General features: G+C 40.9%; 2 protein-coding genes across 4 annotated transcripts in view; both read left to right on the forward strand.

Moving 5' to 3' along the window:
- Positions 1-1,224: 1,224 nt before the first annotated feature.
- Positions 1,225-18,610, forward strand: LOC117435424 (DNA topoisomerase 1). Of its 2 annotated transcripts, XM_034058600.3 has the most exons (21): positions 1,225-1,389; positions 1,733-1,757; positions 8,922-9,018; positions 9,980-10,094; positions 10,485-10,543; positions 10,669-10,758; positions 11,801-11,873; positions 12,347-12,441; positions 12,844-12,959; positions 13,405-13,526; positions 13,681-13,803; positions 13,910-14,097; positions 14,341-14,485; positions 14,639-14,782; positions 15,028-15,213; positions 15,812-15,880; positions 16,206-16,320; positions 16,564-16,691; positions 16,820-16,914; positions 17,029-17,178; positions 17,290-18,610. In XM_034058600.3, exons 1-21 carry the CDS (start codon positions 1,357-1,359, stop codon positions 17,390-17,392), a joined length of 2,271 nt encoding a protein of 756 aa, XP_033914491.2. In that variant the 5' UTR covers positions 1,225-1,356; the 3' UTR covers positions 17,393-18,610. The 2 variants fall into 2 exon arrangements, with proteins under 2 accessions (XP_033914491.2, XP_058846934.1); XM_058990951.1 differs by lacking the exons at positions 1,225-1,389; positions 1,733-1,757; positions 8,922-9,018; ... (1 more) ...; positions 10,485-10,543; positions 10,669-10,758 and having other exon boundaries at positions 11,821-11,873; positions 12,821-12,959.
- A 1,929-nt stretch (positions 18,611-20,539) lies between these two features.
- Positions 20,540-27,515, forward strand: part of LOC117420443 (1-phosphatidylinositol 4,5-bisphosphate phosphodiesterase gamma-1-like) — a 28,255-nt gene continuing 21,279 nt past the window's right edge. For both annotated transcript variants that reach the window (XM_058990952.1, XM_058990953.1), the window contains exon 1: positions 20,540-21,688. In XM_058990952.1, coding sequence (XP_058846935.1) covers positions 21,466-21,688 — 223 coding nt within the window. In that variant the 5' untranslated portion in view covers positions 20,540-21,465. The remainder of the gene's footprint in view (positions 21,689-27,515) is intronic.

A 27,515-nucleotide genomic window follows, 5' to 3' on the forward strand; every position in this document is an offset into this window, starting at 1 on the left:
CTAAATATTTAAACAGAAGGTTTTTTAATTCTTTGCAGGAACAAGAAGTGATTTGTGGCTCGTTGAAAATACAGTCCACTGGAACCTTGAGTGGTAAATAAAAAAGTAACTTGGATAAACCAGAGAACTTCAATGCATGCAGAATGAGTTTCACTATGTACTATTACCTAACGCTGGAAAAGAGAGGGGGGGGGTCGTCAGACACTGAGATGGCCTGGATCACTGGCAGGGTAAGCCCAGCTGGGAGTGCGATTGACAGGCAGCCTGCTGGTGCGTGCGTGGGAAAGTGGCTTTTAAACATGGCTGCTGCAGGGGAACAAACAAGACAACACAACTGTTGCACAAGATACTTTTTTTAAACATTAATACACTTTAATACTAATGCATATTTTATAGGAACATGGTGAAAGATTTCTGTATGATATCATGTGTATCTCGGTTTATTGTTTTTCATACAGTTAATTACCCATGCCAATGCATTCCCATGCAAAACCATACCTAGTGGGATACTAAAAAAAAAAAAAAAAATCAAAGCTTTCTGAAGCTGTTTCTTACTAATGTAGCACTTTTTACCAAGTAAATGAGCTTTTCCTCCAGAAATGGCACTAATTTATGCATGTATGAATGTTAAAGTTATATACTTGAGAATATGTTTGTATTATAAGTTTGCATGTATGTTATTAAGAAAAATACAAAGAAATTGCCCTAATTTCTTTACAATTCGTCATGATTAATTTCATATATCTTATACACATAGTGGCACACTCTCCATGATTCTAACGGTATAATGCCACTGCACATTTTTAAAAATGTTTTTCCATGTAAAACTTACACTTTTCAAACTTTTGTCAAATTGACAAGCACAGTGTTGCCAGTTAAAAAGATATGGGTATATGATTTTTCCCTTCTGTTATTAGCATACAAATTGTATCCACGGATGTACGGTTCAAGTCACCGCATTAAATTACAGCCACGGTGTTTTTTCAGAAACAGTTGTGCCCAGACGCCGGTTTCTTAAAGACCACGTGTCTGTAAGTTGAAACACAGATGACATGGTACAGACATTGTCTAGCACCGGTGCTAAGTCTATAAAGTTCTTTGTTGCCACATGGCTAAGGCTTCCATGCTTGCAATGCTATGTGTAAAAATGCTTACATTTAAAGACGGGGAGGAGCTAATGGACCAGTACGCAGAATTTCTTCCCCCCATTTAAACGAGCTGGAGCATGCGCAGTCTATGGAAATCGGGACTTAGTCTGTTACACAACTGGTGTTTTCTCCATTCTGCCTTTTTGCAGCTCACCGGCTACTGCTCTCAACACATTTCACATTTTATTTTAAAATAAAGAACCAGGAAATGAGCGGGGATCAACTCCACAATGACTCACAGGTAAAATTAAAAAAATATGTGTTACAATCGTGATGAAAACAAGTATCTGATGTGATTAAGGGTGGCTACAAATTGTATGTGATCTTGCATAATCAAAATAATTTTGGGAACACGGACAGTAATGCTAAGGGGTCACGGTTGAAGTATATTTTAAATATAATTGCATGTTGCCGTTTTAATAACAACTTTACACAAAGTTTAAGGGTATTTTTGTGCTAGAGCAATCTATCAAAAGCCATTTTCGCATACCGGTAACCTTAGTTGAAACTTACGTAGATTAATTTTTTTAAATAATAAAAAAAGCGTGTACTTGTTTTTAAAAAAATATATCATTTTTTTACAGATCGACTCTGGATCTCGGACCAATGGTAAGTATTTTGTGTTCCGCAAATGTGTGTTACTCTCGTTTCATCTGAGCCTATGCGATTCTGTAGTTAGTTTTTTAGAGACAGACATGGCGTCCCAGAGACTAAGTCCCTTCTCCTCTGCTCACAAGCGCCTATTGTTCAAATAGAGGGCTTAAAAACAGTACTTAAAATGGTCAATTTTTTGATCGAAACGCGGATTCCTGTAGAGGAGATAGTGTTTATCACAACCTAACCTCTGATTGGGTTTAGCGAGGGGTTTTAGGACAGGAATTTGGGGCCGAAAGTTGGGGTTTGGAGGTTGAGGACTTAGTCTCTGCGCCATTTTCTTTTTCTCTGCCTATCCACCTCTGTGCAGGCGAACACAAAGTGCAGATCCGCTGTGATATGGAGGCACGGGCAGAGGGTGACTCGGTAGGACTTTCCAGACACGGGTTGTAGGCAGAATGCTGCTGGGTTTTCGCTGAATCATAACCTTGGAACAAAAGCTTATTTTAAATTTTTTTTTTTAAAGTATTTTATTAATTATATATACACAATAAGTAAACGTCACATTTAGAGAAACAATTTCTGAATTGGCATTTTGGTGACATAAGCCTATTGTAAGATCCATACATACAAAAAAAAAATATATATATATATTTTTATAAATGTTACCCTTTCATGTTGTAAATAGAAATAAATCATAAAGTTGTTTTTTTTTAAACTCTTCAATTTATACTTGCAATATAATTTATATAATTGGCACCTTCCAATTTCATGAATTTCACAAGCAGACAACTTCGGTGTTACTTCGGATTCAGGTTGGCACATTGTCATCATTAGGATTTTTCATATTGGCACATGCAGAAGTGAACCACTGTAAGTCGCCCTGGATAAGGGCGTCTGCTAAGAAATAAATAATAATAATAATTTTAGATTGAATACTGGATCACAATCACACCATAGGTCAACGTCTGCTTTTCTTAAGATCTTTTATGTTTTTTTTAGTCTTTTTGTCTGAAGTAAGATTTCACCTTCGAATATGTGGCAACCATAAAAAATGATCAAATAATCCAGATAAAATATAATTATCTGTAGGGCAAGCAATTTGATATAAAGCAGCATCTATAATAGAAGTCTTCATTTAAGGGCAATAAAGTCAATTCTGGTTTGCAGTGAATTAACTTTCTGCATTAGTATAGATTCTCTTCAAATTATTTTTTCTCCAGTAGCACTAGATAATTCACAAGTCAATCAGTGTCAGAAGTTAGGATCTACAGGCAAGCTCAAAGCAAGTGCTAAGCCGGGTAAAGACAGATACTGAGAGACGAATGATAATTACTTAGTGCTGGAGAAACAGAAACCAGAACAACTCTGCAACTCTGTACTTCAAGTATGCTTTGCGTTGTAATGCACTTCAATGTAGTACACTGATTTTAACAATGAAATAACTGTTTAAACCATAATCCTTGATCAGTATAAAATGAATGAATGGATCTGGTAGGGTAATACAGTAACTCTTAAAGCTATTGTAGACAATGTGGATTCAGGTACCGCAGAATGTAAAGTCCCTTTCACGCCATCACTCCTACCCGGGTCCGGTCACAATCTCGTGTAGTGTGAAACCACGTACCTGGGTTGTACCTGGGTCGACACGCTTTCACCCGGGTTGAGCGAGACAAAATGCATGACGGCCATTCTTAAGCCGATGAAATAACAAACAGCCACGTCTGCGTGAAGGTTTCACCTCCGCAAGGAACGTTTTTTGTTTATTCTGTTTAGCCGTATTTTTGTTGCTTGAGGCACACCATGAGCCAGATTGCAGCAGGGATGAAGAAACATTTGCTCGAATCAACATTTGGTCCGACGGTTCAATCCAGAGAAGCTTGGATGGAAGCGTCCATAACAAGCTGCTTCTGGGGCATCGATATGCGCATTGTTTACTTGCGTCTGTCACCCAGGTCAGCCCTGCTTTATCAAAAGCAGTGTGAAATCACATAGCCGACCCGCATCACAGCAGGTCCTGGCCCGGGTAGGTTCTGACCCGGGTAGAGCATGCCAGCGTGAAAGGGGCTTAAGAGTACTATTGGAGTGACCTTCAATGAAGTGTTGTAACTTAATAAAATAAATACGCTGTCTACTGACTTCTCCAAATCAGCGTCCGAACTGATTCTTAAACCACAGTGCATTGTGTAATTCAAATGCGGAAATGATGCTTCAACCAAACTTGAAAGGTAGAATTCAATATTTTTCCACTATCTACATTAAAAAAAAAAGAACTCCTTTAAAGTAGGTCAATTTTCAGAATGTAGCATTCACCAAACAAAGCGTCAGGCATTTCATTACATACTATGAGGTCGTCTCCCTTGAATCTAAGTGTCTAACGTTTCTCTTTCCCACACCTCTAATTAATCTGGGTGGGGCTGTAGTTTTCTACAGTCCAGTTGTAATCCACTGCACTTGCTTCCTAATTGAGCTTTGTTTTTTTGTTGGAATTGCTGTGGGAGTTTCATGAGCCAGCAGAGATACAGAAGTGACACATCTCTGATCAAGATCGTGCCTGTCTCTGATCAAGCTGTCTTGTTTAACACTAGCTGTGTTTCTAGTGATCAGTTCAGGCACTGACTCCAATTCTGCTTTGCGCTGCCACTTATCAAAACACACTTTACTGTAACTCTGTGTAGTAAATGAATGTTGCTCTTCAGTGCATCCCAGTGTACACTGCCTGTGACTGGAGAGTCACAATACTCAGCAGTGTAGTGGTAAGAACACAGGCTGCACCTCAGGGACCCGGGTTCAATTCCAGAACACATGAGTTCTGGAGGGTGCATTTTCCACCCCGTTATCTTAAGAAAACCGCGAACAATAATTCTGTACGAAAAACCAGCTCAAGAGTTGTGTAGTGTGCAGGTGCAGGATGTCTTCTTGTATCACTCTGAAGGTGGTTGCTGAGTGACTTGGTGTTTGTATCAGATCATATATGTGCTAGTATATACAGTAAATGCAAAAGGTTATCTATTAAAACCTAGGAACGTAACCTTGCAGCCTATCCACATGAAATCAAACCAAACAGCATTTTTCCAAATAACAGCACAAGATATAAAGTAGAGGGCAGTGTCACTTTGGAATTTGTCACTGCCTTCAGCTGAAGTTTTAGTTGGGTAAGCACTTTATAGATGGATGTAAAACAGCTGTATATGAAGACAGACCTGTCACTTATCAGGGAAATGCATGTATTAACATTGACAAATGCACACAGAGTAGAAAATCAACATTTTATTACCTGTCTGTTGCTTTGAATTCAGGAAGTCGAAACAATTGGTAGTCTTGTAATCATCATTCATAGCTACTATTCCAGCATGTTGGCAAGCCTCTAATTGCTCTAAACCGGTTTTTGTTTTCTACTGGGACCCCAGGTCCGTTGTAGAAGCAGTGTCTTGCGCTGTTGTTTTAATAGTAAAGCAAGCTACGACCTTTCTTGTGATCGTTGTGTGGAAACCACATGGATTGAAACGCATACGGCACATGCTGTCAGATATTGCTTATTTATTGCTCCCTTTCCTTACTAATGTAAAAACCTGTAATCCCATTTCTTGTCATAATTGAAAATGTTTGATTTGAAATGCTAATTTTCTCCTAATCCCTGTGTGCAGTGTTTGATAAATGTTGCCTCTTGGATGCTTTTCACCTTACTGTTTAATGCCGGGAGGTGATCCTGGTCTCCCTGTACTTGTGAGTCTCTGGGTATTGATCTGCTGTCTGCTCTTACACGGCTTCTGTCTTGTTTAACCATGCGTCTGTCCTTCCATGACAGCCTCTCTCAGCATTCTCCCGTTTCTCCTCTGAATGTGCTCTCTGCCTGTTCTGTGGGTTGAGTGGCCTTTTCCCTGCATGCCTGTGTATCTTGTGCTTCAAGACAAGAATATAAGATATAATTAAAGGATGCTGTGCTGCTAAAGTAAGTCATAAAACATAACAAATGCCCTTCAAGTTCTTTGTGTGAGTTGCTCCTGTTGACAGTGCTGCTGCTGTTTTATTTTATTATTTTCTTGAATTAGATTTTACTCAGACTTTGTGTTTTAGATGCATCTCAAATGTTCTCTTTTCCTTTCTGTTGAGGCCTATTTTTGTGTGTCTGGATTTTCCAATATTTTCACCCTCCCTTCAGCCTGTACCTTTTCACGACACATTTTACTAGGGCTGTGTCCGAAGGTTCGTTCGCTAGCCAGGGAACCTCAGAAGGTTCGTCAGACAGGTTCACGCACTGTATTATTTTCTTTTTCCTGTTAACAGAAACTGTTTGACAGTGCATGAATACTATAAATTGCACATTAAATGTCACTCGCATGCAAAATTCGATCTTTTGATTTTGTGTAATGCATATTAAGTAAACAAAAGTTGTTATTAAAATCCGCTACTAAATCATATATGTAGCAACTCTACATGGCGCTGCTGCCGTGTATGGAGCAGGGTACAGCATCCAAAGCAGTGGGCTCGTACCTCTACTGGCTGTATTGCTTCAGTAAAATATGTACTGAATGCCTATTGTACAAGACAGTGTAAGAGAAGTGCTATGGTAGAATATGTTTGAAACATACAAAATATACGCAAAAACTAATAATTTTAATTTTGAAAACTGAGCACCATCCACCCCTCCCTGGTGGTGCAGTGCATATATATCACAAGCAGACTCAATTCCGTAGAAATAAACGTGTATTTATATTTTTATTTAAATTATTTAAACATGATTATATATAGCATATTTTTAAACTACATTTGAATGTTTTATTCCATTTATAAGGATTACCTGTAAAATAGGATTTTCAATCAAATATAAACAAGTAGCTATGGTGACATCACCAATAAATTATGCAAATGAGTCCCATTGAAGGTTCGAACCTTCCTTCGGTAATGTGTTCCGAACCTTCGAAGGTCAAAACGTACCCTTCGTTGCAGCCCTACGTTTGACTGTTCACAAGAGGGCACTCTCTTAATGGGTAGCCAAAGACTGTTGGTGTCTGTCTACCGGCAGAAGATATTCCTGTCTGCAGGAATGCTCCATCTCCCACTGGATCAGGTTCTAGGCAGGGTGACTTGTTTATTTTCAGTTACTCAATAAGGATATTGAGCTTTTCACCAGGGTGCCCTTGAGCATTAGCATGAAGTTATTTTCTATGCTGTTTGTTGTGCTGTTTTATTGTATTCAAGTCAAGTGAATTGAGACTGGTTTATGGAGCAGAGGTCTCAAGTTGGGGATTGCATTATGAATTGATATAGGTCCTGTTGAGCTGGAGGGGAAAGTGAAATTGGATAAGGAACTGACTTTGCGTTGGTCTCTACTCTTGCATGAGGTTGGCACTAGGTTTTTTTTTTCATATATAGTGAATCCCTGACGTAACTGTGATGACGCTTGGTAGGAACGTTCTTGGGAACACGTTATTGAGAACATCAGTCTTGGAGATATCGAGAACCACCTACCTAATTGTGATAGAACTTGGTTTAGCCTTTCCTTACCACATGATATTGGAGAATATCTCTGTCTTAAATCAGAGACAACACCATTCGTATGTCAAGCTTGCTAGAAAATGTAAAGCAGGTATGTGGTTAATGGTCAACTTTTTCATGATGGGTCTTGATTTTTGTATTTACAGTGGGGATTTTGTTCCAAATACACTTGTTTTTTTTATTTTAATATGACAAATGTATATAGTTTGGCCATAGTAATACAGAGTTTGAGTTTCTACACCATCGCAAACTTTACAACCAATCAGATTGCTCCGCTCCTGTAGGATTGCTACAGCTTTTGTATTAAATGGAACTTGCTTAAGCTGAAAAAAAATATTCCATCACTATGGCAACCACGGAGACTACTGCAAAAGAGAGCAAAGTAAAAAGTTAAAATGTCTAGCATAAAGACTTGGCAGGCCTTGTATTAATATTGTGAATGTTTACTTCCTTTTACACTGCACCTACAAACAAATGATCTCTTACGAACTCCACTGGTGTGACGTGTCTGATTTCGGAGTGACTCCCAGTGGTGAAGCTGTATCTTTTGTATTCGCTTCCCCTGCTTGTCACACAAGGAACTTGCTAGGTTGTGTGGGAGTCGGGATCCCCTGATGTAAGGGGCTGACTCGCTTCTGACGGCTGCAGCCTGTAATAAAGATGTGGGAGGGCTGGGCGTTCAGGGAAATCGTGATCTGGCTTCCAGTCATATTGTGGGGTGGGAGGGGGGAGGGCAGCTTTTGGTATCTTAACTTTTTGTTGCTTTGTGTCACACTTAAGACAGTAATATCCTTATCATCTGCACTTCCTCTAAAATAGATTATGTGTGTAGTGTGAAGTGCAGAAGCAAGTTCCTATATTCTAGCGAATGATCTGTAATATGGGATTTCCCAGACACAGCATTGGCTTTCCGATGAAATCACAGGGAAGTCTGCTACACAGACACTTCGATTGTATGGGCTTGTTTGCCTAGATCCCAATCGATTACAATCTCTACCTAGTATCTGAGAAGAAGATTGTGCATCTTCAGAGGGACTCTACCAGCTGTAAAGTATTGGAAAGAGCAGCGTTTAGCACATAAAGATTTTTTAGTTGTGCAATACTTTGATCTCATCCATGTGTATTGGACACGTTTGATCAAGTAACTCCTATATGTAAAAGAGGTTCAATAATGACCATGATCGCAGGCAGACGTAACCTAACAGACACCCTGGGCAGGCATTGTCAACGCTGAACTGCCCTTGAAACTCTAGCCATCACTGATGTCCAGAGCAGTGTGAAAAAGGGTTTTAGAAACGCTAAAAACCATAGTTTTCAAAAATAACCTGTCAAAGATATCTCGTGGAGAGACAGGGCTTCTTTAAGGATTGTTGGTATGATTTAATTGCTGCACCATATTGAAGCCATCTGTTGTTGCTTTAGGCTAGTGCTGTGGAAATCTAATATTGCAGAGTTGCAAGATGTGGCTGGTTTTAGTTATTGTAGTTTTTAATGACTGGGTATTCCCTCCTCATCCCTGTGTATGTTGCTAAGATTTTATAAAAAAAAATCATTTTTGGCAATGCTGATTTGGAATAAAACCCAACACAGTGTTTAGATTCAGTTGTAAGGCACTGTACTGTGTATCGTGTGGGGTGACATGTTGGCACCCTTTTAACATGTGCACTTTTTAACTTGCAGATTCTCACAAACACAAAGACAAGCATAAGGACCGAGAACACAAACACAAAGATCACAAGAAGGACAAGGAACGAGAGAAATCAAAGCACAGCAACAGGTAACGCCAGTGAATTTCCCTGTTCTTGCATATTCCGACTGCCTCAACGAACACTGGACAGGGGCTGAATCCAGTCAGCACCCTGTGTGTTTAAAGAAAGGTCGCAGCATGACACCCCCATCAACTAGGGTTTCTAACTCTTGTGTTTAATGGGCTATGGTAGATAAGGTGATCTGAATTCTGCTAGAAGAGGATGTGTTAATAGGAAAAATGGCTTCCCCAGTAAGGCTGTAAATCTCCTTGCAAGTAGCTGAGGGTAATTCTCTCCAGGCTGTTGCACAGTTCATGGCTGGGGTATCGAAACTGCTGATTAACACCTGAAGATTCAAAGTGCAGCACAACGGATGCTCCGTGTAGAAGTGATTCATAGTGAAACCTCACAGCTGCTCAGGTTGGAGGCGGAGTCTAGCTGCCAGTCTGCACTGCTTTCACATACCCATGACACCCCAAGCCTCAGACAGATAGTAACAAAGGTCCTGTGATTATTGTATGACGGACAGCAGGATTTAAAAGTAAATGTTTAGAAATAAGAACCTAGGTGGTTGGTGGTCCCAGAGGATCAGGGGTTGTGAAGAGGGGTCTTGTGACCTGAGCTCTGGCTGAGTGGGGTTGCCTGTGGTGTTAAGTGGCGTTGTCTGGAGCCCTGGGTGAGTTCAGGACATTCTTTGTTCTTGCTGGGAGGTTCTGACCCGCCCCCTCATATTCCTGTCAAAAACCGTTCCGTTGCCAGCTCGGAAATTCCTCCACATTCTGACCTGCAGCCCTCTGGCAAAAAAAGTCTAGAAGCTGAATATCTTTGGAACGCCTGCTAAAATGGAGTCAAGTTAAAGTGAGACCAACTCACCAGCCCACCCCCCACCTCCCCCAGAGCCTGAGAGTCAAAAGAGAACGATTCCAGTCAATAGATATATTTGAAAGTGTCTGTCTCTGACGCCTGTATCTCTTTCCGACTTCCTCACAGCGAACACAAGGACTCCTCAGAAAAGAAAAACAAAGACAAGGATAAAGTAAAGCACAAAGATGGCAGCTCAGAAAAACACAAGGATAAACACAAAGACAAGAGAAAAGACGAGAAGGTGAGGCAGCGGCTGTCTTGAGTCACAAGCACACCTGGGTCAATTCGAGTGACAATAACAATGCTATTTTGTTCAGTTACATTTACAATTCTGTTTCAGTTATACTAAAAAGTAACACATAGACAAGTACACACATTTAACATATTCTAAATAACCAAGCTGTAACCCCAGGTACAAATGCAGAAACATACTAGAACTTATTTCATTTTTTCAAACAAATGGGGCCACCAAAAGTGGTTGAAAATACAAGAATAATGTAATTGATCAGTTATAGTAATTACAATCACTCAGGTGTGCCAAGGTTCAACTGCAGTGAGTTACATTGTAATTGCAGTTATTGACGAATGTTCTGCTGGTCTGCAATGCTTTCTTCTGTTTTCTTCTGTCTAGAGCAAGTCCTCCAGCGGGGAAACCAAGATCAAAATGGAAAAAGAAAACGGGTTTGCCAGGTGAGTGACCACTTTGTGTGCATCCTTTAACTGCAGGGCGTTTTAAATAAGTGTGTGTGTGTTTGTTTCAAGATCTTCCCATTTCTAAGTTATTTAATGGGTTTCATTCTTGTCTCCTCCTAAAGCCCTCCTCACATCAAAGCAGAGCCAGAGAGTAACCATTGCCTCTCCCCGAAACACAACAAGTCATTAAAGAGGGAACGAGATGACGATGAGTAAGTAGAGAGATGGGGCCCTGTTATTATAGGGGAGAGAAATGTTACAAGCACATGAAGCTTCGCTGACAGAGCTGGGAGTTTCATATTTCCTCAGTTGTTAATACTCTATCAAATGTAAAATATGCTGTTTTGGGCAGAAATATTGACTGATCACTTGCTAAATGGCAGTTAACAGTGGTTAGTCTTACTTGAGAAATTGATTATATACAAAACTTAATAGAACATTTTCAAATCTAAAGCCAATTTTGTAAAGCCGCGTATTAACCCATATATGAACGATGATGTAATGGTGATGTCAGACGCCCATTTTAAGCCGTTTTTAAACAACCATTGGTTGCTTACCAAGTGACTGATCGCGCCAAAGGCTCCAACAGCCAGTCAGGAATGGTTTTATATACATAGAAAGTAAAGTTAGATAGACAGAAAGCTAGACAAATTAGGTTTTTTTTTTTTTTTTCTTCTCCTTCCAAATACAAGCTTACCAGAAATTGTCCAAAATGCTTATAAACCCAAAAATAAATTAGTGAAATATTCATAGGATAAACATCTCGCATCTCTCCAATCAAAATGCATTTCACTAAAGCCCCAGGCCATTTGGTGTAAAATCAAAACCAGACACAGTATTAATAAAATTCTTTCTGATCCTACTTCCTGAGGGTTGTAGCTACTTTTACAGTTTTTGGGTACACTAAATTACACTTATGGAGACATCTAAAGAAATAAGAGTACATTTTAAAATGTATTTTTTACATTCAAACTAGGTAATTGTAGGGTATATTTCATCACAGAGTGAAAATGTTATTCTCTTAATCTTCAGACTCTCAGCTGTTTCGAAAGGTGTAACACGGTATTTTCAGTGGATGTTTGTCCTGATACACAAGGGAAAGTCAAGTTCTGTCAGTCAGACCTCAAACGGTTCGAATGCTCACTGGAGCGGAAGGGTAAATAGTTCCATTTGCATGGGTAATACTTGCTTTCCTGTTAGGCTGTTAAAGGTGCGGACGCACACTTCTTTTTCTGACTGCTGTTTTTCTTTCAGCGCCGACTTTAAGCCCAAAAAAATCAAGATCGAAAACGAAAAGAAGGCAAAAAAGAGAAAACAAGACCAGGAGGTATGCTTGTGGTTTTCATGAACCTTCTTCGCATTGAAGCTCAGCTACTTTGAAATGACTGACCTGCGCACTTTTTGGGGGGGGAGTAGAACATTTCATAGTTTAATTAAACTTGATAACGCATTAAGAAGCAAAGCGTTCTTTGAAAAAATCAGAACACAAGCTGTATTTATGTAATTTGATACGTTCTAAATCAATCTGCTATCATTCTAAGAGTTTTCAGTCTTAGAAGTGTAAAATGGCAAGCATTTTTGCAACATATATTCCTAGCGTTCTAAACTATTCAGGTTAGATGTGCCCATAATCAGACCAGTGGAATTTCACGCCTTGGTGAAGCTCAACACCTACAAAATGGAGCTTTATCAATTTTTTTTGGCTTCGGTTGCTTTTATATTGAGGAGTCAGAAAATTACAAAGTAGCCTGTCCTCGAATGAGGCCCGTCATGAGTTAATAAATTTTCTTCTTTCTCCAGGATATCAAACCCAAAAAGAAGACCAAGGACAAAAGAGGAGCTGCTGCTGATGGCAAGAAGAGAGTAAAGAAAGAGCCAGAAGAGAAATGGAAATGGTGGGTTCAACAAACACATGGTGAAGTCTGGGGCCCTTATGTTTCTTTGTGTTTGAAACAACAGCCTTAAGCCAATCTATCTCCCATTAATACCTGGCGCTTTAAGATATAGTGCTACAGGTGCTGCGCTACTTAGTAAAGAAATTTGAAAGCCCATGCAAACTGAAATGGAACATGGCAGTTTGCATATATGCGATGTAAGTGACGTCCTTGCCTTTGGAAAGGACATGCATGTGCGTGCTGCGCGTAGCTAGTGAAGGATTAGACTATAGGTAGCAGTCGGTCCTTGCGTTCCTGCTGATTCGGAAGGTGTACGCAGCGAGGAGGGGGGGGGGATGTGGTGACGAGAGGGTGGTAAAGCTTGCGATTTGATTCTCAGTCTCTTCTCGGATGTCCTGCCAGGTGGGAGGAGGAGCGATACACTGATGGAGTGAAATGGAAATTTCTGGAACACAAAGGACCTGTCTTTGCACCCGACTATGAGCCTCTGCCTAGTAAAGTCAAGTTTTATTATGACGGTAAGCTTTTGAAAATCTGATCAGTGTTTTGAAGTGGGTTAGGGGTGAAAAGCATGAATCGGAGATCTGTCCTAGTGATGAAACACAGCTGGGTTTAAAATGAAAACCAGCTAACATGCCCTCTTGGTCTAGCAGCTATCACAGGAAAAGTTAGAGGTAGGGAGCGTATTTGTCTGCTTTCTTAGTTTTAAAACAACACGTTTCAGCTTGTAAAGAGTGTAGTTACTAAATTGAAATAATTATTCAAGTACTTTGATCAATATCTTGCTTGAAGAAAAATTGAATACATTATTTGGCAGTCAAATACAGGGAGATTACCACATCAATGATCACCCTGTATTTAATGAAGCTGTATGTGCTGGCTACAACCAGAATATCTATTTGTTATTTTACACAAAATTCACACCTTCTCAGCAATGACCTGGCCTGCGTTTGCTTTGCACAGGTAAACCTATGAAGCTGAGTCCACAGACAGAGGAGGTTGCCACATTCTTTGCTAAAATGCTGGACCACGAATACACTACCAAGGATATCTTCCGGAAAAACTTCTTCAAAGACTGGCGGAAGGTAAGGGCATCCCATTGCAGTGCAAGCCTCTCCACACCAAATGATAAAAGCACTGAAAAAAAAAAAGAATTACCAACTTGGAAAGTGTGGGGCATGAAACGACAGTGAAGAAAACAAACACGCTGATTTTTATTTTTATTTTTTTTTCCACCAGGAAATGACCTCCGAAGAAAAGTCCATCCTCACTGACCTTAAGAAGTGTGATTTTACAGAGATGTCCGAGTACTTTAAGGCGCAGTCAGAAGCCAGAAAACAGATGACTAAAGAAGAAAAGCTGGTATGTCAATAACATTATTTGGGGGGTGGGGGGGGTTAGTGAACTCTCCTATCTAGTTAAGCAGCTGACAAAATAACATTTTCCTCTCTTGTTCCCATGACTGTAGAAAATCAAAGAGGAGAATGAGCGACTCCTGCAGGAATACGGCTTCTGTGTCATGGACAACCACAAAGAACGCATTGCCAACTTCCGCATCGAACCTCCCGGGCTGTTCAGGGGCAGAGGGGACCACCCCAAGATGGGCATGCTCAAGAGACGCATCCAGCCCGAGGAGATCATCATCAACTGCAGCAAGTGAGTCGGGTGGGGGGTGGGTTAGTCCAGGACCTGGTTTGTAGCTTCCAGACTAGTACTCGGATCTGAAGATGCTTGGTTGTGTGCAGGCCTGTCCAAGGGATCTGAATATATATTTTTGCATCACTGTTTCATCTGCATTAAGTTGAGCGGATCATTGTATATTTTATGTTATCATGCTTGTTAAACTGGTGGTCCAGGTCGTTTTTACTGAACTAACGAATGTGTTCTTGCCGCTTTCAGAGACTCTAAGATTCCACCGGCCCCGGCTGGACACAAGTGGAAGGAGGTGAGGCACGACAACAAGGTGACGTGGCTGGTGTCATGGAACGAGAACATCCAGGGCTCCATAAAGTACATCATGCTGAACCCCAGCTCCAGGATCAAGGTAAAGTGCAGCTGGTCTGTGTTTCTTTCAGTTTGCAGTTACCAGACGTCACCAGGCTCGCTTGTTTAAGGTCTGAAGCAGCTTTTGCATTTGATCAGTCAGCTAGAGTGTGAGTGTGACCCTCAACCCCGCTGTGTATTTTGCCCCTTTCAGGGAGAGAAGGACTGGCAGAAGTATGAGACGGCCCGGAAGCTGAAGAAATGCGTCGACAGACTCCGGAACCAATACCGCGAAGACTGGAAATCCAAGGAAATGAAAATCCGCCAGAGAGCCGTGGCTCTGTACTTCATTGACAAGGTGAGTCCAGCGGGCCCTGTGGTTCTGAGCATCACCTAACCTGCCCCTGTGTTTCTGGGCTCATTCAAATGGAGCAACTAGTCTTGTACGTGCGTACTAACCCATTCAGTTCCGAGCATACATGAGAACAGGACCCCTTTTTTTTTTTAGGAGTCCCGTGAGGTTCCAACGTGATTTCCAAAGGCATATGTTCAGACGCCCTTGCTTGAGCAATGTTTTTCAGTGTGTGTTGTCTCTCTCTACAGCTGGCTCTGAGAGCAGGTAATGAAAAGGAGGAAGGAGAGTCTGCTGACACAGTGGGCTGCTGCTCGTTGCGAGTGGAACACATCAAGCTGTACCCCGAGATGGACGGCCAGGAGTTTGTGGTGGAGTTTGACTTCCTGGGAAAGGACTCCATCCGCTACTACAACAAGGTTCCTGTGGAGAAGAGGGTCAGTGCTTCCCATCTGTGTTTTGAAAGTTTAGATGAAGTGGTGCATACCTCTCGACTAAAGAATAGCCTGAATCCGTTTCTAAAGAGGGAATGAGTTCAACAGATGGGACGGGGGGGGGGGGGACCTAGTAAGCAAACTGCAACAAAGCACATGAGAATATACTGTATGGTGTAAATACAACAGACCTGTGTTCATAAACTGAAACCCTATTCCTCTTTGCTGTAGAGGATCAGTTTCTCTGATGATATTGGCATAGTTGTTTGCAGTAACCATCAAGTTTGCTTTATACCGACCTTTAGTAAACAGAGCAGGTATCATACCGGTAGCTTTATTTCCTGTTATCAGACTTCTTTTCCTTCACGTCATTGTGTTGCCATGACTTGGCAGCACTCCTCCTAATGTTGTAATAAAGGGATTGCTCAATGCCTGTTAGAACCTCCCAGATGTGTCTGGGAAGTGTTTTGGTCTCCCCCTTGTGGGGTTTATTGAGAACTGCATCTAGTTTACTCCATTGTGTGTGTGTGTGTGGTTGTTTTTAATGCAGTGGTTTTATTGTGCTTTGTTTTTGTGTGATGGTTCTACAATATTGTTTCAGGTCTTCAAGAATCTTCAGTTATTTATGGAAAACAAGCAGCCTGAAGACGACCTCTTCGACAGACTCAATGTAAGCAGGAATCTTGAGTTTCCAGTTTCCTCTTTGTCTTTCTGTCGTCACGTTAATTGAAGTCGGAGCACTTCAAATCCCACCAAGAGCCAAAGAGCTTGATGCCCAGTTTGCTCTAGCAAAGCGCTTGATGCCCAGGTAGAGCTAGCATTTGGATGATTTTGGCTACGTCAAATGTACCCCCCAACCCCCATTTGGTGAGTGATCCTTCCAAAAAAGTAAACACGAACAGAAAAGGAAGATGTCTGTATTAGTTCTGACCGCCATATCTCCAAATTACAATACAGCCCCTTAATAAAAATGAACCTCTCTGTGTTCCCCCTAGACCTCCATCCTGAACAAACATCTTCAAGAGCTGATGGACGGACTGACGGCCAAAGTGTTCCGTACCTACAACGCCTCCATCACGCTGCAGCAGCAGCTCAAGGAGCTGACCAACCGTAAGTGAACCTCGGCCTCTTGCTCTCCCGAACACGGTGAAATCCCACTATAGGGGACCGGGGGACAATGTCTTGGAAGGCTGGTCCTTAATTACCTTAGTCAAATAGATGACTGAGGCTGGTGTGAAGGGGGGTGCGCTTGGTATGCTAATCAGGGGTCTGTCGCCAAATCAAATCTAGTTTACCCATTATCTATAAGCCTTACAGCCTTTTATAGTCAGTTGTTTCTTCTCTGCGTTTTAGCTGATGAGAACCTCCCTGCAAAGATCCTGTCTTACAACCGAGCAAACAGAGCCGTCGCTGTCCTTTGTAACCATCAGAGGGCGCCACCGAAAACCTTTGAGAAATCCATGCAGAACCTGCAGACCAAGGTATGTGACAGTGCAGAGAGGCAGTGCCCTTCAGCCGTGCATGCCTGGAGAATTGCCTTGCATTTTAAACCTGTAGGTTCTTCTGCTTCTGCCCCTGTTCTCCCTTTCACAGTCTGTTCCTCCCTTAGATTGATTCCAAGAAGGACCAGATTTCTGCGTCACGGAGAGAACTGAAGAGCGCCAAGGCTGACGCCAAAGTCCGGAGAGACGAGAAGACCAAAAAGTGAGTGTCTGCAAAATGTATAGGTTTGACATGGAGGATTATGAAATGTGTGGCTGCAGAAACTAGCACCCCCGTGGACCCCTGCCTTACACGTTGTTCTGTTCTCTTTTCAAGATGTGTTGAGAGTAAGAAGAAAGCCGTTCAAAGATTAGAGGAACAGTTAATGAAGCTTGAAGTGCAGGCGACAGACAGAGAGGAGAACAAGCAGATCGCTCTGGGAACATCCAAACTGAACTACCTGGACCCCCGCATCAGTGTGGCATGGTAAGAAGGGCTTCAAATGTTCAATGAACTGCCCGCCCCGCAGCCCCCAAAGCTGTGCTGTGTGTCACTCCTTACCTTGTTCAAACTGAAACCGTCTCTTTTGGTTTCCAGGTGTAAGAAGTGGGATGTACCCATTGAGAAGATCTATAACAAAACCCAGAGGGAGAAGTTTGCCTGGGCCATCGACATGGCAGAGGAAGATTATGAATTTTAATCTCGTTCGCGGTTTTACTTCTTTTTTTATTTTAGCCTAATCGATTTTTTTTTTTTTCTTCTGCCAAGCAGGTTGACCTGGCAAGAGAAAGAGTTGACAGGAACTTGACAGGTCTGAAGCCTTTGCTTGTCGGGGGCAGGTCAAATAAGGGGGTTTGGGGTGGGGGGGCTAAACTGTTCTCAATTTCAAGGAGAGGGCAATTGTAGCAGACTAATCCCCCTCCCTCCTAAACCTGCCCCCATCATCATTACGGTGCGACTCCAGTTGGGGGCTATGGTTTATCAGATTTGTTTTCCCCGCTCTCAAGGTCGCAACTTAAACTCTGTGGTCCTTATCGCTACTGTGTACAGCCAACTGTGTGTGTGCGTATATTTGAATATTTTAATATTTTATTTGGTCTCGCCGTTGGATTTTTGATAACTTCTGTATTTTAAAAGAAAAACGAAGAATTACTCAACCACACACACCACACAAGAGAGATAGAACTCCCTCGGGTTAACTCATGCTTTGTAATAACTGGCCACAAAGCAGTGCGTATGTAGTTGTGCGAACATGTATTATATTAATTTTAAACTGAACTTGGAACTCTGTGGCTAGTAGCCCCAAAAATGTGAAGGTCAGGAAGGTAACCAGTATATTTAGGATATTTTTTACCATTTTAGATTTCAGAATGTGAATCCCCGGACTTATATTCAAATGTGAATAGTAGTTTTCTTTTTAATAAATAGCAGTTTCCTGTCCTTATCTTGGGACGTTCCACAGTGTTCCGAGCCTCCAGGCAGTTTTAACTTAACATTTTGTTTTGAGGACAGTTTTAAACTACAGACTCCCATGTCTGTTACTTGAAAATGTTATTGTATAGTTGCGGGCTGGGAGGGAATGCTTTTTTTTTTTTCTCATGGGTCAGATACATAAGTAAGGGATCCAAATGTTTGCCAAAAAAGTATATATATATATATCAAAGATACAACAAGTTAGGGCTTTTATTTTTTTGTAATTGTGTAAAGATTTGAAGAAAAAATGAACTTTTAAAGAGGGTTTTAATGTGAAATAATTGTGTTGCTCTGGATCAGTTTGTTTTAGGAGCATCGTTTTAGTGTCACTCAGCCGCTGTCATCAGTTTATCCCTTACTGTCTGCTTCTGAATCATGATTTTCTTTTTGTTTTTGGGGGGGGTCCATGTAGGCTATTTAAAAATAAAAATCCTACAAATCCAAACTGTCTTGTCTGTAATTTAAGTAGAACTACCTTGTGTTTTTTTTCAGAGTAATTCTGTGAGTTTTTTAATGGTTAGGAAAAGGGATGACTGTGTTTAATAAATATGCCATGCTACACTGTACTGCTCTACTCGCAGGTTGTCATGAAATTAAGTTATATTCCTGCAAAAAAAAAGGATAACTTGTAATGAGTTTTCACAAAACTAATTAAGGGTATACACTCTGTCTCATATCAGTTCTGAAGGATATGATCCCAGTTTATTTTGTATTGGTTATACCCTACCTTTTGGAAATGGTGTATCAGTTACAGCCGTGTCCTTTTACCCTGTTTCCTCGAGCACACGATGTACAGTTCAATCTTCGTGTTGGAGCCAGGACTTCTGAAAATCAATTTTGCAGCCGTTCGATCCTATAACTAAGGGGGTGTGGGAGATTCTGCTGACCCGAAAGGGGTTCTGTTCGAGCAGGAGTGAGACCCCTGCAGGAATCTAGTAATTGAAATAGCTGGTCTGGTGCAGACCCTTCCAGAACCCCAGTGTGGCTCAGCACGCGGGCTGAGTGTTATTGATCGGCAGGAAACGGATACTCCTGAGTCATCTGTGTGCGTCTCGGGAGAGGCTGCTGAGATGCAGGCGTCATTATGTAAAGAGACATATTTTCCATTAACCTCCCCCTGCAATAACTGCTGCTACAAAACCGCTTCCTTCATGTGCAAATATTAAAACTGTAACAACACTTCTGGGCTGGGAGTCTTAGTGTTCTATTCCCATGCTCAATTGGATCCTATTCACAAAACTTATTTAAAGAATGTATTTGAGCTACAAGTGACTTAATGGCCATTAATGTTTTATAGACTTGACATGTTAATTTGGGATCTCTATTTAAACAATTGCACACTGTTCAGAAAAAAAAAAACAGGAACGTACTACTTGGATCTAACAGCAACCTAAAAAACAAGAGGTGCTTCGGAATGATAACGACTGTCCTCATCATGGTGCATTCTGACTTGCTAGCGTTCTGGCGCAGCCACATGTCAGTCCATGCAAACTGGATAACGGGATGGGAAACCCGAGCCACAGTAAAAAATAATGCATTTGCATGTATTACCACTAGAGGGCCCTGTAGAGTCATTTTTGGTTGAACAGTAAGTATTGAACATAAAACTATACATTGTAAACAACTATGCAATGTAAATAAATACATTGATACAGTTTTTTTGTAGAGATAAAACTAAACGTTGTACTGCAGTTAGGTGCATTAAATGTAAGTGCTTTTTTTTTTTTTTTTTTTTTTTAATATATAGATTTCGCCTAACAGGCTAGAAATTACATAACCGCAGTAAAAATTTAAAGAAGAAATCTTTTGGAAACTGAAAAAATCGACAGGAATTTCTACAGGAAACTTTGTATTTTTGTTACTTTTAGGTAGGACATTCGTTTTTTTTTTTTTATATAAGGAGTTACCAAAGATAATATGTAAGAAATTAAAACGTCAACTGGACATTAAACAGTGCTGAAAAAGAGAACAGCTCAGACATTGTGGAGTAACAGGTATATCCTCGTTATTAACAGTACTATTGAGTGGATAAGAAACTTTTAACTTTATTTTCTAATCATTAAAAAAAAAATATATATATATATATATATATATATATATATTGAACAAGAAGTAGAAAAAAAGCACACTAACTTATATGGGAGCTCTGCGTCTCAAACTTCCGTTGTGTAACTAACACTGAAAAAAGGTTGAAGCAGATTCCACAGATTAAGTATAGGTTATCTTTTATAAAATGCTTCGCTCCTCCTGACGCCGTTCAATCTCATTATCGTCACATCTGAAATGTTTTGGAGTTTGAGAACACCGGGGCGGCCCGTCACAAGCAGCACCGCAGAGCGGAACATTGGGAAGATCTTCAGTTATAAAAATAAACGAGCCTGGGCGAAAGAACTCGGGTCCCTGTGTCTTTAAGAGGCAGATCTGCGCTTTGTTCCATTGAAGGGGGAGGGAGGGCTTTGCTTCAGAAAAAAACAGCTTGCATGGCTCAATGGAGTCTCTGAAACAGGATGCAAAGGGAAATCCACGAATTTTTCCACGGGAGCGAAAAGCATCAACGAGAATATACGGGTTATAAAAAAGGAACCCAAAGGGGCTGATAATAATAATAATATGGGAGTGCAAGGCAGTGATTAGTGTCCTGCGGTGCGCCTTTTGTTAAGATCGCTTGTGTTGTTTTCAGGCTGAAAAGGTAAAGAAAGAGGGTGCAAAACGGGTGGAAATACTGTACTAGACAACCTGGATTGACTGCAGTGTGATCCAATCAATACCCCCGTATTGCTGAAGCGGGGCAAGAAAGTACAGGCAGACTGGTTTTCATGTGGACTGATGCAGATGCAGGTGCCGCCGCTGCATGAAAAAGGCTAAAAAAACGACTTTAAATAGGGGAGAAAAAATACAAATACATATAAATAACGCAATAACCGCACTGTAGGTAAGCAGTTGTTTAATACATTATTATTATTTTTGTATTTTATATGAAGAATAAAAAGCACTTTGTTATTGACCTGCCGAGTTAGTGCAGAATCATCGCTCTAAATATTTGACCCTCGTTTATACAGCGGGGTCCCTGAAGTTCGGATTACATTTTTTTTGGCACCGGGTGCTAGCATTAGGAATACAGTACTGTGTTTCATTGTTGTTGTTCTGAGTAGTGACTGAGGAGTTTGAAATCAAAATGGACCAGTGAACTGCTCAGCATCGGCCCACCGTTTTGAAGGGGAAGATCTTGCAAATTGTTTTTGTAGATTCCCCGAGTTTGCAGATTTTTTTTAGGAAAGGGAACAAAAAAAACGGGAGGAAATGGCCATGGCTACGACGAATAACTTATTTTCCAATGGATCCGTTCCCTGGATGGGGAGTGAAACAGAGGCCAACAGCCTGTATAGAGACCTTGAGCTCGGGACCGTCCTAACTCTGTTCTACTCCAAAAAGTCTCAGCGGCCCGAGAGGAGAACGTTTCATGTCAAACTCGAGACGAGACAAATCATCTGGAGCAGAGGGACGGACAAAATAGAAGGAGAAAGTAAGTATTACTGTCCTCTTGCAGACAAAGGGACCTACAGGGGGCTGCATTCTGAAAACCTATATTACACTACCGTATAACTGTATTATGACTCCAATAGAAAACAGAAGTGCTATGGTGCATTTATAACACCTGTGGAACATTTCACAACCTCATGCAAATTGCATAACCTCATCTATTGCAAACTCATAAGGTGTGGTTTTAAGTGTTTACTAGCACACGAAATGCTAAAAAGCGTGTGCCAGTTTTCAAGTGTAAATAAGGGTTATTCGCGCGGTCATAATAAAACGTGTTTTGATAGTGGAATAGGAGATTGAACTGCTACACATTGGTATTTTAATATGAAGTGTTACCAGATGGGCAGTACAGTAGCAGCGCTGTATTACTGTAACACAGCAGCATCTGAAATCACGATCCAATTCCAGTAACCTGTTCATTTGAACTCCTACCCAGTGAGTAGGTTATAAGCAGCGTTTTAATCTGTTCCCTGAAGTTTGTGCATAGGGGGCTGTGTCTTGGTTTTAGTCACGGTGGCTTGCCATCAGTAAAGGTAGAGATGTTTCAGTCTCCTGGCAGTTGCTTTGTGGTGTGTATAACATGGATTAATCAATGGCCAGTCTGGCTGCTGTGTTAGGGTGATGACACGTTATTGCTAAAACTGCAGCACAGGCCCCAGCAGTGAACGAGGAGCCTGCTGGCAAACTACAGCAGTACACTGCATCATTTTCTCGTGTTGTGAATTTCATTATACCCGACTGGAGATCACAGACACTTGATACAAAGTGGCGCGTCATTATGAACTGGTAAATGCTGTCCGTTATAATAATAATAATACGGCACTGACCTCTACACAGTGCAGTAACTTGCAGGCTAGAATATATTGGTGTATATAATGGGTCCAGTGTGTGTCCAGATACACTGTGTGTTTTTCTGTGTGCCGTGTTTATGGTGACCAAGACCAGGTATTCCTGTGAGCTGTCGGTTGAAGTACTCGGCCACATAGTCTCCAAAAAGCTGTCAACTTGTGACCGGGTACTAATATTTTTTTAATGAATATCAAGTGTCATACAAAAATGTCAGTTCATGAAATGTGCAGGGGAAAACATGCAGCATAAATTATGACATTATCACATTTGGACAAAATAAGCGTAGAAAATAATATCCCATCGATATGTGTTTTGTTTTAGATATCTATCTATCTATCTATCTATCTATCTATCTATCTATCTATCTATCTATATGTGTTCTTACCTGAGATGGGGGTCCACAATGACCAGTTAATATGATTAGTAATGCTTCACATACTGTAAAAACATTCCCAGTTTATTGCCAATACTGTGCTATTGTGTCTTATTAAATGACATCCAGTGCCTCTGCATACCATTCTCTGTACAGTAAGTAGTTGGGGGCAGTTTATCCAGTGTAGGTTTTATTTTTTAACAAGGTGCTTCTTTAGTGTTTAAATCTGCATTGCTTTCCTGTGCACAGTCAATTACAGAGAACCTAAGAAATGTGTGTCCGTGTGTTTGGGATCAGCTACGCCAGCCCATTAAAAGCCCAGTGTGCTGTTTCCCTAGCCTGGCCATGCCTTTCACTTTCGGTGCCTGAGTTCACAGCGGGACCGAGTCACTAGTGAAGTGAGTGCAGCGGCCTCAGCCAGACCTGGGCACAATCACAACAGCAATGTTTGCTGAAATTGCAATTCAAATTACAATGCTGTTTTCAATTACAGTTAGTTATAATTACAAATATACAAGAAAAGTAACAAACAACCACTCACATGAACATTCACACAATTACAATTGGAATGGAGTCCAGGGCTGGTCTCAACCTTGCCTCCAGTGGACACCAGTCCACAGCAGAAAAGCAGCACTGAATTGAGCACAGTTTGGTACTACAGTAGAGCGTCAATTATCCAAACTAATTGGGACTGATACTAGTTTGCATAATCGATTTGCATGGATAATTGAACAGGTACGAATAACAATTACTGTACCTTTAATAAAGTATAGAATAAAGTTAACACACACAAGTACCTACTGATGATATATAGCTAGTAACCTAGCATACAAAATTCCAAAGCTTTACAAATCATTAAATTAACACTTTAACACCTACAGTTAAGATAATGAAATACTGCAATTAAACATAGCATGAACCAAACTTTGAAAATCATCAAAGAATACAATTCAGTGCAACTTTGACACATTACAGAACTTTAGGAATCTTTAAACTTCAGAAATTCAGTAAAGTGCTTCTATACTTTGATACCTGCCGTTCAGGCATTGCAATAACGCGCAATTGAAATGAATAAAATAAAAGTTCTTAGCTGCTCAATAAGACAGACAGGATCTCCAGCCCTTACTGACGAAATAGAAGAAAAGTCAAGAACGAGGTGACTGTTTTAATTTGCTTAACTGCAACAATTTAAAGCACACAGTGCTCCAGCTAAGGGTTTTGGTGGTCTGAATAATTCTGTAACTTTCATTTGCCTCAGTCTGCTGGTCCTTTTATTCAGGCGGCCAGAGAAGCTGTGTGCGAATTGGCTGAGTTGTTTATTTCTGCTTTTGTTTTTTTAAATGGATGTTTTTTCCTTTCTGAAAAAATGGTTCAACAAGAAGAAAATAGAAAATAGCGTTTTCTGTTACATGTGATGTGGTTTTCAAAACCTTCGCTTTAACATGTCTTGGAGAGTTCTTAATTAGGCGGCACACTCTTTTGTGTTTGTTTGTAATTCACCTTGTTTTAAAATTCACATTTAGTTTGTTGGACAGTGTGCAATTAACAAGCCTCTTTTGCATTTTATTTGATACCAGTCGGCACAAAACACACAAATAAAGTATAGGGTAGCAGCAATCAGTGTTTTACTGTAATTAAGACCTTGTGAGATCGTTAAACATCTTGGTGACTGTCAGTCATTATAACAAAATATCTGAGCCTGGCATTCTGTCTAGCACTTGGAATGCTGGTAAGGTGGTCTGTCTCCAAGTCTATAAAAAGCAGCTTCACCATGCATCAGTTACTGGGGTCCACTGTGCCCTAGTTACATTGATCACCACTTTTAGGATCATGGAAACCTTGATATTTATTACCTGTGAGCATACTAGTTTAGTGTATTTTGATGCTACTGATAACTCAGGCACATGGCACCTGTATTTTGTGTTCTGTTGGTGGTTAGGTAACATGGCTCTTTGACAATCAAACTAAAAAATAGGTTCCTCTGTAATGCCTGTCGCCTTCTGTAAATTCACTGCTTAATCTGTCTTGATCACAGAAAATGTTTAACTAAAACATACCACTGCAGACTGTGTCATGATTGTGTCAGGTCTTAAATCTTAATGCTTAAAAACCTGCTTTTGAATGTGTAAGCCCTCCGATCCTAGTTTCATACCAAATTAGAACAGAGCAAATTACAGGTCCCGCAGAGGGAGGAGGGAGGTGTTATTTTCAGTCTGTTTTCATTATACCAAAGCTTGCATGATGTACCGGTTCAGCTTTTGGTGGGGTTGATGTTGATAGTGGGCTGTGCTTTCAGAACATTTCAGCCGCACAGAGGAGGAGGAGTGCAGTCCCTGCTGCCTCCATCCTGCATGTGCAGACACTAAAGAGCGGATGAACAGGAAGTCTGGTTCACACCGGAAGCTGAAAAGATGTAACTTGGCATGTTCTCTCTGCCCATAAGATTGAACACGACTCTCTCTCTTTTCATCTTGCTGTTTCTTTCATGTACTATTTCTGCCACTCTTTGAAGCTAGAGCTTTCCACTGGGTAGGATTTTAATAAGGAGGCTGCATTGCATAAAGCCCCATAACAAGGATACAAATATGTTTTTTTTTTGTGGGCTGTAGCACATGAGCTTCTTAAAAAAAGCAAAAAAAAACCAGTCTACCTAGGCTGTTTGTGAAACCACAAACTAGCAAGCATCCTGCTAACTGAAATCATCTTGTAATAATGTTGCACCTTTTTCAGTAACATGAACTGATGCTGATTTTACTTTTAATGGGTTACTGTATTTACAGCTGTGACAGGCGAGATGTGTATTCCTAAAATAGGCCGCTTCCTTATGCCAGGCTGTGTTTTAAGACCTATGTGAGGGACTGTGATTCGTTGTGCTCCTTGGTTTTTGGGGTGAAGCCATATACAATAGCCTAACATAGGGCATCCTAAAAGGAAGCCCTGTCTTAATGTAAGAAGAGCACTCTTTAAAAACAAACCTCTACAGTAAACAAGATCTATTAGTGTATTGGGACTGTGCAGGTCTGCAGTGCAGTTGTGCAGAGTGCCAGAACCCCCCTAGTGCTGTCAACATGGAGCCCTGAATGGAGAGCTCTGTGGTCCTTGAGCTGCCACTGCCAGAGGTCTGTTAGCACCTGGGTTTTCTCCACCGCTGTCTGTCCAGCATTAGAAACCGCAGAGTCCCATAAACCCTGCTGGAGCAGTTGATATGGCGTCACCCCCCTGCAGTGTAAACTCCCAGGAACTCGGGCTGGGACCCCCAGCCACCTCTCACCTTTCTAACCTAGAATTTCACATGCCTTGATCAGCACTAATATCAGACTACCTAATATTACATTAGGAAAGATAGTCCAGGATTAGTGTGAATCAGGGTCTGTGTAAAACCAAGCCTAGAGAGAATCAGAACCTGATCGAGATATTTTAAGGGATGTTGCTAAAACAAACGTTTGTTTACGTGCCATTTTGTAGCGATGAGGTCCACTTGTGGAAATCAGAATACAAAACGAGGCAATGATATGATGGCGGTTCTGGAAAGATTGAATAAACCATTCAGTGTGCCTCAAGACACTCGCGGTGACAAGTCGCTTTTGAAAAGATTGAATACCCTGGGGTCCTTCAAGAAGCTGCTTGATGAGATTCTGGGATCAATAAGCTACTAACAACCAAACGAGCAACGTGGGCCGAATGGCCTCCTCTCGTTTGTAACCTTTCTTATGTTCCTATTTGAACTTAAGTTTGATAAGTTATCGGGTTACAAAACATTGCTGTATCAGTTGTGAACAAATCCCTAGCGGTGCCAAAGAGGTTTGAAGTGTGGCTCCTGTTCCTTTTAGGTGGAGCATTTGCAATGGGAAAAATCCCTTTCACAACAAGGGTGTTCTCTTAGGAGGTGTTCCTATACGTGGAGAGTACTGTACTATAGAGAATGGTTTAAAAAAAATATCAAACATGTAGAAACTTGATTGCATTATTTTTTTCTGACTGCGAAATATCTACAGCTTGCCTTTTGGTTTAGTCTATTTCAGCTGCAGATTAGCTTAGCTGTTTTTGGTTGAAGTCACTAGAAGAAAAGTCATGATCATGAACACCCCATGTTAGACATTTACATTTTCCTATTTCTGTTGAAAGTCTTTAATGAGGTCACTGGGGCAATTAGCATCACTGTCACAGCAATACTGTCAGTTAAATGGGCAGAATATCGTAGTAACACTAAATGAACGTGGTCTGGTAAATAAATGAAGACAAAGGTTTGTCTACGAGACTATGAAGGCTCTAGTGTTTCTGGTGAGTTTTCTCATGGATGCATCACTTTGTCATGTGGAGATCAGGGGATGTCCTCCTGTGGTAAAAAGTCCCTGTCCTATATTCATTGTCTGATTTTTATCAGGTTGCATACCAAAATGATTGTAATCTCTAATTATAGCTTTTTTTTTTAATCTAAATAATTTGGCTGCAGATTGAACTTTGGCAGTCTTCATCTTGTATTTGTGTCACAAACCAGTAGACTTGCTGAGGACTTTAATTATAACGCAAGTTTAAAAGCGGGGCACTGCTTATTTTTTCGTTTCAGTTCAGAAACGGCAATAGGTTG

The sequence above is a fragment of the Acipenser ruthenus genome, chromosome 18 (assembly GCF_902713425.1).
Source record: "Acipenser ruthenus chromosome 18, fAciRut3.2 maternal haplotype, whole genome shotgun sequence".
NCBI lineage: Eukaryota > Metazoa > Chordata > Actinopteri > Acipenseriformes > Acipenseridae > Acipenser > Acipenser ruthenus.